Source organism: Lepus europaeus, chromosome 14 (assembly GCF_033115175.1).
Source record: "Lepus europaeus isolate LE1 chromosome 14, mLepTim1.pri, whole genome shotgun sequence".
NCBI classification, from domain to species: Eukaryota; Metazoa; Chordata; class Mammalia; order Lagomorpha; family Leporidae; genus Lepus; species Lepus europaeus.
In genome coordinates this window covers 40,412,806-40,429,962 of record NC_084840.1, presented here as the reverse complement: position 1 = coordinate 40,429,962, position 17,157 = coordinate 40,412,806, and the positions used below count along the sequence as shown (strand labels likewise).

Sequence of the window (17,157 nt, the reverse complement as noted above, 5' to 3'; positions counted from 1 at the left end):
AACACTCCTGCTACTTCCCTGAAGGCTCTTGGAAGCCACTCAGGCTCCCATCTGTATCCACACAGGAGGAAGCAACTGTACAGATGCCAGTGTAATGTACACTTCCCAGGGGCCACCCTGCACTGCAGACCCGCTTTGATAGGCCACTTCCAACTGTCACTGTTTTCAGTTACTTGGGGACGAGCAGAGGAAGGAATGGTCAAGTCAGGAGGATGCAAAGAAGTGAGAAACAAGAATGAACAGTCACTATACCTGGACTCCCAATTCTTCACTAAGGTTGGTGAACAAATACTCATAGCCGTAAGCTGCTTTACAGTTTAGCCAGACAACATGGTACGGACTCCGAGTGATCCAGCTTCGAACCAGCTCCAAAATCCCAGTTAAACATTCCTCCTAGGCGGCATTTTTAAAAGAGTCTAATTAACACTGTGAAGAGGCTCCCCTTTTCCCTCCCAACATTCACCAGCATCCACGCCAAGGGGAGCAACTAGGATCTGACATTGTGTCATCCTACAAACTTCCAGAAAGAAATGGGGCTACGCCCCGGGTATCACCTTGTTTCTCCAGGCACACTTACCCGACTTGGAATTTGATAAAATCTTGGATCACAGAAAGTAGTATCTAAATAGACACTTTGGATGTCTTTCACTCTGAAAGAAAAAGTTAGTGTTACCCATATAATGTGACATACAATTACTTGTAAAATTTAAACTCTTAGTTTACAGGGTATTCCATTCCATTTGGAATTTCTTTGTTAAATCCACTTTGTTGAAAAATAATTCCAATATAAGAAGAGACACAGATACAGATTTTATATCAACAATGTAGTGAATTTTAAACACAGTCATGTAACTACTATCCCAATCAATATTCACAAACTCTATTTACCCCTACTCCTACAAATAATATAATCAAATTGAGTTTCTAATAGAAGTAAAGGCTTGAGTTTGCTGGGAAAAGAGCAAAAAATTCTTTCTTTTTTTGAGAGGTAGAGGGCTCTCATCTGATTCTGGTTCACTTCCCAGATATTACAACCACCAGGGCTGGGCTGGTCTGGGCTGTGAACTAAGTCCATTCTCTCTGTAATTGGGTGGCAGGAACCCAATTACTTGAGCCATGAGCTCTGTTTTCAGGAATAAAACCCAGGTACTCTGATACAGGATGCAGCCATCTTAACCATCACCTTAACAGACTAAACACCCACCCCAAAACTTTTTAAACTATTTAAAAACTTTTTAAACTATTAAAAAAAGTTAAAACTTTTTAAACTATTCAAGAATTTCATAAGGCCCAGTACCTGCCACCAGAGTGCAGAAGTTCCATTCTGGCAGCTTCTCCTTTTGCCAATCTGAAATCTCCTGTGTACAAGACAGTTCCATTACTGCCCTGAAATAAAAACCTGAAAAAAAAAAAAGCCTCAGTGACTTCCAAGTCTCAAAAAATTTTAATAAAGCAAATACAGGCTAAACACACGGCAAATGCTTCCAGCTAAATACAGCCATCATGATATATTGTCAATGGCATTTCAATAGCTCTAAATATACACACCAGGCCCTTAAGTGTCACCTCTTCAAGGATAGAACAACAAAACTGAGATGCCACTGGGTATATAATAGATGGTCCCCATAGCGTTAATACTCTCATTTATATTTTGAGATAATTTCTGTTCAAGAAGCAAAAAATCCATGTGATAAGAAAAATCACATTTCAAATTTGATCTTTACTTCAGACTCCAAGTCCAATTTGGAAACAATTAAAGAAATTGCCAGAAAAATAGTGAAACGTCCCTCTACCTACACCTATTATTTTTTAGACCTCAGCAGTTTATTTCTATAAACATAATACACAGTTACACACAATAAAATGCAAAACAGATGAGCCCCTTACATAACTGATCCTGGGCAGTGACCAGCTGGTAAGAGAGTCACAACAATTTCTTCCTTCTAAAAAGAAAATAAAGAAAAGAATCGTAACAGAAATTATCAATAGGATCCAGCTAAATAAAGACATCCTTAACACTACAGGTTCAAGTACCATTACAGACTGTGTCTTTTCTCCCAAGTTTCCTCATTAATAAATCCTGGAAACAAGTGAAATCCTTGTCCACTCAACAATTAAACACAGAGTTACACAGGACTCAATTCTGCCTCTAGCTGTATACCCCAAAGAACTGAAAACTTAAGCCCACGCAAAAACTTGTACATGCAGATTTCAGAGTGTTTCATACTGGCCAAAAAAGAGAAATGGTCCAAATATCTGTCAGCTGATGAATGAATAAACAAAATGGGGAACAGCCCTACTATGGAATATTACATAGCCATAAAAAGGAATGAAGCCACAGCACATGCTACAACATGGATGACCCCTGAAAACAAGGTACCGAGTGAAAAAAGCCAGACACAAAAGCTGACTGGATGCTTCCATCGACACGAAGTGTCCAGAATAGGTAAGTCCATAAAGACAGAAGAACAGTGGCTGCTGGGGCGGGGAGAAGGGGAGTTCCTCCGTTGAATTCACCACACTGTTCAACACGTGTCCTGCCAGGGCTCGGCTGCCGGCAGAAGGTGAGGGCAGGGCGCCAGACCTACCAGTGACTCCTCACTGACTCCTCAAGGAGGCCTTCATCATTCCCTGTTATTTCTACTTTCCATTTTTAAAACTTTCAATTTTAGAATAGTTTTAAGTTGACAAAATAAAAATTGTAGAGTTGTACAGAGTTCCCACATACCCCACATCCGTTTCCCCTAGTATTATCTTAGTAGATTTGTCACAATCCATAATCCTCACCAAACTCCCTCTCTCCCCCTACGCCTCCCAGCTTCTAGCAATCCATATCCTGGGGCACTGAGCTCCCACGGATGAGGAAGAATGTGTAGTATCTGTGTCCAAGTGACTTCACTTAGCATTACATCCTCTAGTTCCATCTATTTTGCTGCAAATGACAGGACTTTATTCTGAAAGTCCCTCTTGGATGGGTCTCCCATTGACTGGAGCTTGAAAAACACTGCACGAAAGCAATGGCTTTGGAGAAGAAACAAAAAGAGAGAGTGGGACAGCAAGATTCTGCTCAGCAAGAGCCTGCCGCTGCTTGCTGCTCAGGTCTGAGACAGTCTTTCACCAATACCCATGACGTGACGAGGCTGCAAACCAGCTACAATAGCACTGCCTAAAAAGGCAGCTAGCTAAGTGAGTCAGGACAGCTTTCAGTCATTCTTTCCATTTTTAAACTGTATTAAACTGGCTCTGTAGTCCTCCCTTGGGAAAATTTTTTATGTTTATTTCTTTCCCTTTACTTGAAAGGGGGTGGGGCAGAGAGGGAGAGAGAGAGATTCCATTTACTGGTTCACTCCCCAAATGCCCCCACAGCCAGAGCTGTGTCAGGCTGAAGTCAGGAGCCCAGAACTCCACCCCAGATTCCCACGCGGGTGGCAAGGGCCCAAACACTTGACCCATCTCCTGCCTCCCTGGCTGCATTCTCAGAGAGCTGGATGAGAAGCCGGGAGCTGAGACTCAAATCAGGACTCCAATAGGGTATGTGGGCATCCCAAACATGCTTTAATGCACTGTGCCACAACACTCATCTCATCAGGATAATTGGGGGTGAGAAGAACATTACAGCTTCAACTGTCTAATTTTCTTTAAAGAAACATCTGACAATGTCAGATGTCACTGTTCTGATCACAGTCACACAACACAAGGCACTCCCAGAATCGAACTTGCAAAACAATGTGAAATGTGATAACCCAGCGACACAATAAATATTAACTAGATTTGCCATTAAATGGGGGGGGGGGGGAGGTAGATACATTGCCCTACTTATAATTTAAAAAAAATTTTTTTTTATTTGACAGGTAGAGTTACAGACAGTGCTATATAGAGAGAGACAGAGAGAAAGGTCTTCCTTCTGTTGGTTCACCCCCCAAATGGCCTCTACGGCCAGAACTGCGCCGATCCGAAGCCAGGAGCCAGGTGTTTCCTCCCGGTCTCCCATGTGGGTACCGGGGCCCAAGCACTTGGGACATTCTCCACTGCCTTCCCAGGCCATAGCAGAGAGTTGGACTGGAAGAGGAGCAACTGGGACTAGAACCCGGCACCCATATGGGATGTCAGTGCCACAGGCGGAGGATTAACCAAGTAAGCCACAGTGTCAGCCCCTGCCCTACTTATTATTAAAATAAGACATTTGCAAAAGTACTACTTATAAACTTAAGGATAAAAACTAAATTTTATTTACCAAGAAGTGACCTTTTATGAATAAGAATTATTTAGAAAAAAAATTGTAACATTCATAAATGTACTGCAAAAATATTAATCACTGTTTTGTGTCCTGAACATTATAATAAGCTTACAAATGTAACAATGACATCACATAGTAATAGTAAGTTCTGGAGTTCCCATCATTAGCAAGTAACACTAAAAAGAAATAATGTTGGGGTCTGTGCTGTGGCACAGTAGGTTAATCCTCTGCCTGCAGCGCCGGCATCCCATATGAGCGCCAGTTCTAGTCCCAGCTGCTCCTCTTCCCATCCAGCTCTCTGCTGTGGCCTGGGAAAGCAGTGGAAGGTGGCCTGAGTCCTTGGGCCCCTGAACCCACGTGGGAGACCCAGAGGAAGCTCCTGACTTCCGATCAGTGCAGCTCCGGCCGTTGCAGCTATCTGGGGAGTGAATCAGCGGATAGAAGACCTTTCTCCCTGTCTCTCCCTCTCACTGTCTGTAACTACCTCTCAAATAAATAAATAAATAAATTTTAAAAAATAATGTTGACAAAAACTAAGCCATGTCCAATCCTTTCAAAGTAGAAAATAAAAGCATTGCTGTTATGGACTGGATGCTTGTCCCCCAGAATTAATTTGTTAAATCCTAACTCCCAGTGAGATTGTATTAGGCTTTGGGAGGTGATCAGTTCTTTTCTTTTTTCTTTTAAGATCCATTTATTTGAAAGTCAGAGTTACAGAGGAAGAGAGGCACAGGCAAAGAGATAAGAGATCTTTCATCCACTTGTTCACCCTCCAAACAGCCGCAACAGCCAGGACTGGGCACTGCCAAAGCCAGGAGCTTCAGCTGGGTCTCCACGTGGGTGCAGGGACCTGGATTGGAAGTGGAGCAGCTGGAACTCAAACAGCACCCATTTGGGATGCTGGAGCTGCAGGCAGTGGCTTTACCCGCTATGCCACATCACCATCCCCAGGTGATCAGTTCTTAAAGGTAAAGCCCTCATGAATGGGATGAGAGGACTCTCAAAAGCCCAAGGGAGTTGGGTGCCCTTTCTGTCCTGTGACGATACAGGGAAAAGATGGCAGCCTATGAACAAAAAAACAGGCCCTAACCAGGCACTAAAGCATCTAGAGTCTTGATCTTGGTCAGGACTGCATGACATAAATGTCTGCTGTTTAAGCCGCAATCTGTTGTTTTTGTGACAGAAACCCAAATGAACTAAGACATTCACAAATATCTTGCTTTGTTTTTCTAAAAACTCGTGTAATGGTTAAATGAACATTCAAAATCAAGGAGTGGGCAAGCATTTTGTAGTGATTCAGATGTCAGTTGGGATACTTGCATCCCAGATTGGGGTACCTGGATTCAAGTCCCAGCTCCACTCCTGATTTCAGTTTCCTTTCAGTATGCCACCTGGGAGGTAGCAGGTGATGGCTCAAGCAGTTGGGTTCCTGCCACCCACATGGGAGACCTGGACTGAGTCCCCAGCTCCTGGCTTCAGCCTGGCCCAGCCCTGCTGCAGGGAGTCAGAGTGGATGGAGGCTCTCCATCTCTTTTTCTGTCACTCTTTCTCTCTCTTCTTTCTCTTCCTACCTTTCAAGTTAAAAATGTAAAGAAACAAAATTCTAGGAAAGAAGATTTTAGAAGAACAATCAATCATGTTAGCTTTTTTTTTAAAATATACTTTTCTGTTAATTACACTTTGGGACATTGAAGGGGCTAGGAGATAGAACTGGATAGAAAGTACTACACTACTCATTTACCCCCATTCTACAACAATGAAAAAAAAAAAGGAAAAAGAAAACAATATTTAATAGTTACCTCGCCTGATGCTTCATCAACTAATGATATCTGGGTAGGAGTTTCAGTTTCAATTGATATCTATTAAAATAAGAGATCATGTACATATCAGTTTTTCATTGCTTTATTACCTTTACCATCTCAAATAGTCTTTCTCTGTATAACAATTTCTGATTTCACTACAATAAATAGTTTAACAGCTTGAAAACACGATAACCCAAAAAGTGTAACTTTTTAAAGGCAGATTTGGCAATAGTATTAAATTATAAGGTTGGTGTTTAGCCTAGCAGTTAAGCCACCTACATCCATCAAAGGGCCTGGGCTCAAAGCCAACCCTGGCTATTGTGGCCATTTGGGGAATAAACCAGCACATGGAAAATCTGTCTCTTTATCTATTTTTCAAATAAAATGAAAACAAATAGAAATCTTAAATAAAATATCCTGGCATTTCTGGAATAAAACATGTTATTAGTGATATATTTAATACTGTTACGTTCAGTTAGCCATGATCTTAATTAGGACTTTTATATATGTTCACATATGAAATACCTTTTACCACTTCTGCTATCATCTATTTTCTAGCAAAGGTAATCAGCTTATGTTTTTATTATTTTCTACAACTAATCTAATAGAAGAATTACTAGAGAGTATTCTTTATTTTCATTTTATTTGAGAACATGGAGACAGATGAACAAAGGGCTCCACCTGCTGGTTCACTCCCCTCATAACCGGCAATGGCCAGGGCTCAGCCTGGCACAAACTGAGTCACCCAGGAACTCAATTCAAGTTTCCATGTGGGTAACAGGGATCCAACTACTTGAGCTATCACATCAGCAGCTGCCTCCCAGGCTCTGCATTGATGGGAAGCTGGTCTCAGGAGCTGGAGCCAGAGCTCAAACCCAGGCACTCTAATATGGGATGCAGGAACCCCAACCAGCAGGTTAACTGCTGCACCAAACACCCACCCAGACCTTGTTGTCTTTTGACTATTTGATAAAATACATCCACAAAACTATCTGTGCCTGTAGTTTTTTGTTTTTTTTGTTTTGGTTAGGAAGAGATCAATAATTTAAAACATTTCTTTTATGCAATCTGATGCTGTGGCACAGTGGGTTAAGTTTCCACCTGTGATGCTGGCATCCCATATGAGCACGGGTTCAGGTTCCAGCTGCCTTTTATGATCAGCTGGCCCAAACATAGGGCAGAAGGGAAAGAAAGAAGCCAGATTTAAGATCTGTCAGCAAACATCCAGCAGAATCTTCACAACACCTGTGCAGACTTTGCTACCCGATCCCATGACCACGTGAGTCCTAATCCAAGCCCTGATTCTATTCACTTATTACAGCTCTCCTTCCTTGAGCCAGCACTGGTGACAGGTGCCGGCAGTAATGACTTTATCCAGTTGAAAGCTGCTTTGTCAGTGGCACATACGTTTGTATCTTCTTGACACCATTGTTCTTTTAACAGTAAATAACATCCTCTTTGAAACTTATGTTTGTGTGGGGTTTTATGATTTCAATTCTACTTTGTTTGATATAAAAATTGCCACTCTAACATTTTGGGTTTCTAATTATTTAGCATCTCTCTATTTTCTTCCCTCCATTTCAGTCTGAAAGTATCCCCTGTGTCACTTGTAGATCCATGACTGGTGGATCTTTCTTATTCTTCTTGACTTACACTAATAAATTGCCTTTTGATAGAGTTGCATTAAATCCATCATATTTACGCTAATGAGTGTTATAATAGGACTTTTTCGGCCATTGTTGTGTTTTCTATGTACAGATGTCTGCTTTCCTTCCCCTTTACTAGTTTACATGGGACAGAGCCAATGTCCTTTGCAAGACTAAAAGCTATCCATTGCATTTTTATTATTCTGAAGGTTTCCCTCTTCTTAGAACCCATAAGAAAAAAGGACATAGCAATTATGTTAATGAATATTTTACACTTTAACATATTAAAATGTGGGCCATGCGGCACAGCAGGTTAAGCCTCTGCCTGTGGTGCCAGCATCCCATATGGGTGCCAGTTCAACACCCAGCTGCTTCACTTCCAATCTAGCTCCCAATGGCCTGGGAAAGCACTGGAAGATGGCCCAAGTCCTTGGGCCCCTGCACACATGTGGGAATCCCAGAAGAAGCTCCAGGCTTCAGCCTAGCCCAGCCCCAGCCGTTGTGGCCATTTGGGGGAGTGAACCATAGAGTGGATGATCTGTCTCTCCTTTCTCTGTAACTCTTACAAATAAATAAAAAATAAATCTTTTAAAAAATTATAATGCATTTTTTTTGACAGGCAGAGTGGACAGTGAGAGAGACAGAGAGAGAGAAAGGTCTTCTTTTTTGCCGTTGGTTCACCCTACAATAGCGGCCGTGGCCGGTGCACCGCGCTGATCCAAAGGCAGGAGCCAGGTGCTTCTCCTGGTCTCCCATCGGGTGCAGGGCCCAAGGATTTGGGCCATCCTCCACTGCACTCCCGGGCCACAGCAGAGAGCTGGCCTGGAAGAGGGGCAACCGGGACAGAATCCGGTGCCCCGACCAGGACTAGAACCTGGTGTGCCAGCGCCACAGGCAGAGGATTAGTCTATTGAGCCACAGTGCTGGCCTATAATGCATCTTATCTAGAAAGTCAGTAAGATTAAAGAAACCTGAAGCTCTTGATCAAACTAGAGGAAGAAGAAAAACAAATTAACAGCAAAATGTCTTCCTCTTCACGCTGCTGAATTATAAAGACCAAATATCAATATTCTAATTAACAAGGATAATTATAGTGTATGAGGTGTTGGGTTTGGGAAAATTCCAATACTTTTTCAATCTACCTCTAAAAATACTTCACACTTAAAAATAATTAGCATTATTCAAAAAATAAAACTTACAATTCGTTTCTCCCAAAATCTGTATTTTGGATTAGTTAACAACAACTCCTTGGTAACAGGTGAACAGTATAGATAAACCTTCAAGCTGAAAGGAAAAGACAAAAATTTTAAAAATTAAAAATAAAGAAAACGTTTTCAGTTCATTTCAAAATGAGCTACTTTGGTGACTAGAAAATACACTGCATCACACATCAGTTGTCTATACTTCAGAAATTGTGCTGGCACATGAAATGTCAGAGTGGTTACCAACACACCTGTGCTCCATGGACTGTTTCATTATCTCAGTCCCACTGACAGCAAAAATGGAAGGAAAGACATAAGATCTGGTGAAATACTGTGTTTAAAGTACATAATCAGGTACATGTGGAAAGATACCACCAGGGATGGGACAAGGGATGCTGGGAACCAAGACTTCTATTTTTTACTTCATTTAAATTTACTGGGTTTAAGTGAACAGAAATTAATTGAACATAAGCTTTAACAATGCGGTAGTGTAGTTTAGAGCTTAGGAATACTGCCTGTGGTAGACTGTATTTTCCACAGATGGTCACACGACTTTCCACTGCACCCATGTACTCTCTTCTCACAAAACAGATATCAAAATCCCTCCACTGACAGGAAGGGTACATGCCCCCTTCCACTGGAGCTGGGCAAATTTTGGCAATGCCTCAATCATAGAATACAGTGGGCATAGCTGTATGACTTTCGGAGCTGCGGCTTCTGGCAGTGCGGCTTCCTCTGGGTTCTCTCTTGGGCATATGAGGGGCTTCAAAAAGTTCGTGGAAGATGCCTATTATGAAAAAACTAAGTACAGGTTTCAAAAATGTTTTGTACCAAAAGAAACTTAATTCCATTTTTCCATAAACTTTTTGAACTCCCTTCATTCTTTTTAACTTCAGGTCTCCGTTTATGAAGTCCAGTTCTCCTGAAACCACCCTGCTAAAGAGATTCCTTGGGGATAGAAAGGGGTGCCTAAGAAGCCCCAACTGTTCTAGCTTCTTGCTCTTTGAGGCAGAGTATTACTGATTGAGGCTTCAGATAATTTCAGCCCCACATGACTCCCAGGCAGGCAGAAGCCACCTATCCCACCATACCCTGCCGGAATTCTAGACCCATGGAAACAGAGCCAACACATGACTTGTGTTGCTTTATGCAACTCAGTTTTGGAGTGGTTTGTTACACAGCAACAGCTAACTGATACATAAGATCTAAAGTCAAACGGACCTTGTTGAAATCCTGGTCCTGCAACTTACTGGCTGCATGACACTGGGCAACTAATTTAACCTCTGTGGTTCCTCAGTTTCCTCATCTGTAAAACATAAATGATAAGAATGGTACAGATTCCAAAGGTTATCAAGAGACACTAATGAGAACGTCAGCTCCACGAGGGCAGGATTTTCATATGTGTTGCTCACTAATAGTTTCTCAACCTCCAGGACAAGGACAGACTCACTGCAAGCACTCAAAAAAATGTAGTTGCACTAAGAAATACAGAGTGCCCAGAATACAGTAAATATCCAATAATATCGTTGTCAAGAACACAGACTATGATAAGTTATTAGCAGAGAAGCCTGACATCCATTGATTTGAAGGTCAAAGGATTCTCTCAAATACATGTCTTAGGAGCCAAAGTTGTGGCACAGCAAGTTAAACCACTGCCTACAACACTGGCCTCCCATATGAACACCAGTTCAGGTCTCAGCTGCTCTAATTCTGACCCAGCTCCCTGCTAATGTGCCTGGAAAAGCAGTGGAGAATGGTCTGGGTGCTTGGGCCCCTGCATCCACGTGGGAGACCCCGACGGAGTTCCAGACTCCTGACTTCTGCCTGGCCCAGCCCTGGCTGTTGTGGCCATACAGGGAGTGAAATCAGCGATTCCAAGATCTTTCTTGCATGCAGTCTCCCCCTCTCTGTCTGTAACTTTGCCTTTCAAATAAATGCAGTAAATTTAAAAAATATATATACACACATATTTTTAAATATAGTCACAGATATGTTTATTCTGCAATTTATCAGACTGTACTCTTGATGTATGTATTTTTCTGTATAGACATTATCTCTCAATTAAAATGTTTAGTTTAAAAAGACACATAAAGCCGGCGCCGTGGCTTAACAGGCTAATCCTCTGCCTTGCGGCGCCGGCACACCGGGTTCTAGTCCCGGTTGGGCTGCCGGATTCTATCCCGGTTGTCCCTCTTCCAGGCCAGCTCTCTGCTATGGCCCGGGAAGGCAGTGGAGGATGGCCCAAGTCCATGGGCCCTGCACCCGATGGGAGACCAGGAGAAGCACCTGGCTCCTGGCTTCGGATCAGCGAGATGCGCCTGCTGCAGCAGCCATTGGAGAGTGAACCAACAGCAAAAAGGAAGACCTTCCTCTCTGTCTCTCTCTCTCTCTCACTATCCACTCTGCCTGTCAAAAAAAAAAAAAAAGACACATAAAAAGCAGCAAGATAAATTACCTGCATTCCAATCTTCTTTTCAAGGTTGGGGCTCTTAGCCCTTTCATGTGATCTAAAAACAAAAGAGTAAAAAAATCAATAATATTTTATTTTTTTCAGGAGATTTCTAAGTCGAAGGAAACTGAATCATCTTTTTAAGTTTCCTGTTAAGAGAAAATACAAGAGGTTCATTTTATAAGAGAACTAATTCATGTAGGCTCTCAGCCTTGTCTTCTACAGGCAAGAAATCTTTCTGAGAACAGAACAGGAAACACCAACAGTTGCCTGTCTCTGAGCCATCTAAAACAAGGTGACCTGGCACATCTCAGGGCAGGGCCCACACCACTCCCAGCAACCACGGAAGAATGGCGTCTGCTTCCAGCCCTTCCCTTTACTCACTTCTTTCATTTCAACCCAACCAGACTTCAGACCTCACTCTGTAACCTATTCAATTCCAAAGACAAAAGTGAGTCTGTTGATAAACTCAAGCTTAATTCTAGGGAATCCACCAGGAAATTACTCAGGCTAGGCCAGGAGTGTTTCATTGTCACAGCCTCCAGTAGCTACTGGTTCAAAGACACTTGGGCTGGCACTATGGCCTAGAGGGTAAAGCCACTACCATATGGCCGCCGGTTCGAGTCCCGGCCACTCCACCTGGGAAAGCAATGGATAATGACCCAAGACCTTGGGCCTCTGCACCCATGTGGAGATCCAGATTTCTTTCTCTGTCCTTCCCTTTCTCTCTGTAACTCTGCCTTTTGTAAATAAATATTTAAACAACAACAACAACAACAAACAGAAAAGGCGAGACATTACTACCCATGCAGACTTGCTCCACAGCCCTCCAAGTTACCAGACAGAGAAAAGGTAACATTTAAGAAAGGTAACAGGGGGCTGGTGCTGTGAAGTAGTGGATAAAGCCATGCCTGCAGTGTCAGTATCCCACATGGGTGCTGGTTCGAGTCCCAGCTGCTCCACTTCTGATCCAGCTCTCTGCTATGGCCTGGGAAAGCAGAGAAGATGGCCCAAGTCCTTTGGTCCCCTGCACCCATGTGGGAGACTCGGAAGAAGTTCCAGGCTCCTAGCTTCGGATCGGCCCAGCTCCAGCTGTTGCAGCTACTGGGGAGTGTACCAACAGATGGGAGGCCTCTCTTCCTCTCTCTGTCTGCCTCTGCTTCTCTGTAACTCTTTTTTTACAAATAAATAAATAAATCATAAAAAAAATGGATAACAGCACAGTCAACATATGGTGCATTATAAATATATATACAATATATTCTGAATCTTTAGCATGTAGAAGCTAAACAACAATAACCAAATTTTTAAAAATATTCATTCATTTATTTGAAAGGCAGAGTTACAGAGATAGAGAGGGAATGAAAGAGAGATCTTCCATCTGCTGGTTCACTCCCCAAATGGCCGCAACAACAAGGATCGTACCAGCCCGAAGTCAGGAGCTTCTTCTGGGTCTCCCACGTGGGTGGCAGGGGCCCAGGAACTTGTGCCATATTCTGCTGCTTTCCCAGGTGCATTAGCAGAGAGCTGGATCAGAAATAGAGCAGCTGGGACACAAATTGGTGCCGCGGCTTAACCCGCTATGCCACAGCACTGGAACTCCCACCAATTCTTTTAATTACAATTACCACCACCCTCACATACATATATCACTGGTGCTCCCAGCAGTCATAGCACCTCACCCGGTAGCAACTGACTGGACACATATCCCAAAAGATCGACCTTTCCCCTCAGAGATGAGTGCTCCCAGGTCACACTTGGTTTAGTCTTTTAGGGGTACATCCCAAGGCAGGACTCCCTGTAACTGGTGTTTTTAAAGAGCTTGTGCCAAGGCAAAAAGGGGGCTGAATCTAGTCTCTGCTCCATGCGCTCAGACTCAGCAGGCATCACCCTCTCCATCCTCTCCACCCTTACTAACTGGGTCAAGAGAATCTGGGTGAACTTACTTTGTGCTGTGAGAACCGCACCTATAGTCTTGACCAGAAAGAATCATTCTAAGTCGCCCCTTCAAAGAGTCTCCCCAACCCTCAGCCACTCAGATGCCCTCTCATCCGCAGGACCTTACTTTTCTCACCCCTACCCCCACCCTGGCAAGATTTGTTTATTTGAAAAGCAGAGTTACAGAGCTCTTCCAACCACTGGTTTATTCCCCAAATGGCCTACAGAGCAGGGCCAGGCTGAATCCCGAGGCCAGGAACTTCATTCTTGTCTCCCAGAGGGGTGGCAGGGCCCAAGTACTTGGGCCATCTTCCACTGCCTTCCCAGGTGCTTTAGCAGGGAGCTGAATTGGAAGCCGGGCAGTCATGATTTGAACTGTCACTAATATGGGATACCTGGGTCACAGGGAGCAACTTGACCAGCCGCGTCACAATGCTGACCCCTCTGGGCCTTACTAGTGCTTAGCAAAGTCCAACCTGAACACAGTAGTGGATTCCAGACTGTCCACAAATAGGCACCATTTGGGTCCATGGCCTATTCCCAATGTCATCAAAATGTGACATTAATGTGTTCATATGCATTTTCTTTAATAGCGAAAGACTCCATAGATTTTTGTTAGATGCTCTTCATTAGTCTGCTCAGGCTGTCATTAAAAAAAAATTCATAAAATTGGTGGTTTACATAACAAAAATTTATTTTCTCACATTTCAGGAAATTGTAAATTCAAAAATCAACGTGCAGGCCCATCTGGCTTCTTGTGAGAGTTCTTTCCATGGCAGATAGACCAGCTAACTTCCATTGTGTGCTCACGAAATTGGCCCCATCTCTTCCTCTTCTTAGAAGGCCGATAATCCTTTCAGAGTAAGACTCCTCCACACACCCTTATGACCGCTATTAACTTTAATTACCTCCTAAAAGCCCTATCCCCAAATACAGTCACAGTGGATAAAGGGCTTCAACAGAGAAGCTTGAAGGAAACAGTCTAAGAAGTCTATGCCCCAAGGACCCACCGCTGTGGCATAGTGGGTTAAGTTGCAACCTGCAGTGCCATATGGGCATCTCATATGGGCACTCGTTAGAATCCCAGCTGCCCCACTTCTGATCCAGCTCCCTAATAATGCACCTGGGAAAGCAGTGGAAAATCGTCCAAGTGTTTGGGACACTGCACCCACATGGGAAACAGGGATGAAGCTCCTGGCTCCAGTCTGGCCCAGCCCCAGCCATTGCATCCATTTGGGGAATGAACTAGCAAATGGAAGAACTCTCTCTGTAACTCTGCCTTTCAAATAGATAGAATATATCTTTAAGACAACAAAAAAGTCTATGTCCCAAAAGGGTTAAAAACCATCAACATGCACTATGGGAAACCTCCAGAGAAGTTGAGTCCTTGCCTTTGATGAGTTTACATCCTGGTTGAGTAAACAGATCCACGCAGGATTATTATAAACTGCTCCATAGTAGAAAGTTCCCTGCTTAATGTACAAACATGATATTTTCACAAATTCCTTTAGATGAATTATTTCTCCAATCTCTCACTACTCTTAAAAATGAAGGGCAAGCTCCTAAAGCATACTTTAATATTACATGACTCTGTTAATTAAATTTTGTAGGAGCCTGCTGATTTAGACTGGGCTCTTGCACTAAGCAGCAGGACCATACCCTACTAATTAAGCTGTAACCAGCTTACTGACTGATAGACCAAGTAAGTGGGAGCCGGTTCAATTGTTTTCTATGCCTCACTTCTGTTTTTCTATTAATACTATCAGATCATTGCTAGCTAGAGTTCTCAGAACCTATGCTGGTTCTTGGAGCTCTCCGATTAATGAAATGCCCTTTGTTCTGTTCTCCTTGGCTCAAATAAACTCTTCCTTTTAACGGCTATTTCACATTTTGAGTTCAGAGCTTCCAACTGAGATGTAACACAGAAAGGAAAAACAGGGGCCGCCTCATCCAGCAGTGGGCCCTCAATGATAAACAAAACCCAAATGTCACTTTTAAGAACAGAGAGCCTCTCAAAAAGGCTCACAGTGGTACTGGCTTACTGGCGCAAGGAGCTCCAGATTTTCCTCATTAAAAAGATCACAGGTTGGCCGGCGCTGCGGCTCACTAGGCTAATCCTCCGCCTGTGGCGCCGGCATCCCACATGGGCTCTGGGTTCTAGGCCTGGTTGCTCCTCTTCCAGTGCAGCTCTCTGCTGTGGCCCGGGAAGGCAGTGGAGGATGGCTCAAGAGCTTGGGCGACCAGGAGGAAGCACCTGGCTCCTGGCTTTGGATTGGCGCAGCGCGCCGGCTGTAGCAGCCATTTCGGGGGTGAACCAACGGAAGGAAGACCTTTCTCTCTAACTCTGCCTGTCCAAAAAAAAAAAAAAAAAAAAATCACAGGCAAAGGAGGAAAAGGCAACAACTGCAGCAGTTTATAACAGGTTAAAGTGATAGATTCCACACACACAGGTGGCTTTCCCGCAGTCTCTGTGAACAAAGGCAGTGTTTCCAGGTGCACAGCTCACTTTAAAACAGTCTGCCCCTTCTGACCTGCATGTGTGCGGTTTAAGTTTGTTACACTCCGATCCACACCTCCACAGGGTGGCTGGAAGATCCTACTCGGGCTGCTGGAGCGCTTCAGTTAGTGACTTCTTAGTCACCATCACAGATGTTAGGACAATGGCTTTCCAGCTCTAAGGACTGACACCATCCTCACCGGGGGCATCTAACCTCAACCCTGTATTAAGTAAGGGTGATGATCCACCCTAAATTTAATCCTTAACTGTGTCCAGCTGTGAAAGCCTGGTTCTGGGCGTCCTGGGTGCCAGATGGCTTTTTTCTTTTTTTAGATTATTTATTTGAAAGAGTGAGAAAGGGAAAAACAGAGATCTTCCATCCCCTGGCTCCCTCCTCAGATGGCTGCAGCGGTCAGGGCAGAGCAAGGCCCAAGCCAGGAGCTTCTTCCAAGCTTCTCACATGGGTGTAGGGGCCCCAGTCATCATCCACTGCTTTCCCAGGCCATCAGCAGGGAGATGGATTGGAAGTGGGGTAGCCAGGACACCAACCAGCGCCCATGGGGGTTGCTGGTGTCTATCGCAGGCGGGAGAGCGGGAGGCTTTACCCACTACACCACCATGCCGGTCCCCTGCTGGCCATCTTTAAGGTAAATCTGCATCCTGCCATCCTAGGCTAGAACGAACCTGGAGTGTTGGATGTGGACGGAACATCTAACAGAAGGGGCAGCTTGCATGTCATGGAGCTCTCACACAGGCCTCGTGATTTAACTCTGGCTGTATGGGTACACCTGCTTGTGAATGGACGTCCGGTGTGGTGTGCAGTGCCTGAATGTGGTCCGAAACTAGTTTTCTTTGCCACGTGGAAGCCAGGCTGGGCGGGGGGACCAACCAAAGCTCACCAGCCTCTGACCAACGGCCACTGGGGAGCTCCCAGAATACTGGCCCGAGGCACTGAGTAACTGGCAGTACAGACCCGGAAACTAAGCCGTAGGGAGGGCGAAGAGCCGCCGGGGCCGGGCGAGCCCTCCAGTCCCCCTGGGGGCTGCCATTGCTCGCACCACACCCCCGCCTTGCTGCGGAGCCCAGGCCCCTGTCCTCTTCCGGCTGTGCGCGGGGCTTCACTCACCCTTGTGGCAGTGGGACAGGAAGTAGGCGCGGGCCCTCAGGTTCTCCCTGTCGAAGCGGTCTATGGAGATGGTTGGATACTCTGCCATCTGTCCCTCAAAGGAACTCATTGTGCCGCCGATCCCGACCTCCAGCAGTCAGGGCGGCCAAGGCCGACCCGGCTCGCGCCGCCGCTTCCGGGAAGCTGCGCGCCGCCTCCTCATTGGCAGACCGGGCGCAGCCTGGTCCAATCAGAGGAGCCCGCCGGCCGGGCGCAGCTAA

General features: G+C 44.6%; 1 protein-coding gene and 1 non-coding gene across 2 annotated transcripts in view; one reads left to right on the top strand and one right to left on the bottom strand.

Annotated features, from left to right (window-relative positions):
- DCLRE1C (DNA cross-link repair 1C) overlaps nt 1–17,060 on the bottom strand; it is a 59,286-nt gene extending 42,226 nt beyond the window's left edge. Inside the window, 8 exon segments of the mRNA XM_062210487.1 lie at nt 253–393; nt 578–650; nt 1,298–1,399; nt 1,888–1,943; nt 6,037–6,096; nt 8,885–8,969; nt 11,343–11,394; nt 16,898–17,060. Of these exon segments, the coding sequence (XP_062066471.1) occupies nt 253–393; nt 578–650; nt 1,298–1,399; nt 1,888–1,943; nt 6,037–6,096; nt 8,885–8,969; nt 11,343–11,394; nt 16,898–17,006 (678 nt within the window). The 5' untranslated portion in view covers nt 17,007–17,060.
- Nucleotides 5,887–5,993, top strand: LOC133774044 (small nucleolar RNA SNORA36 family). Its single transcript, XR_009868022.1, has one exon. It is a non-coding gene; the product is annotated as a small nucleolar RNA SNORA36 family (small nucleolar RNA).
- Nucleotides 17,061–17,157: the final 97 nt, after the last annotated feature.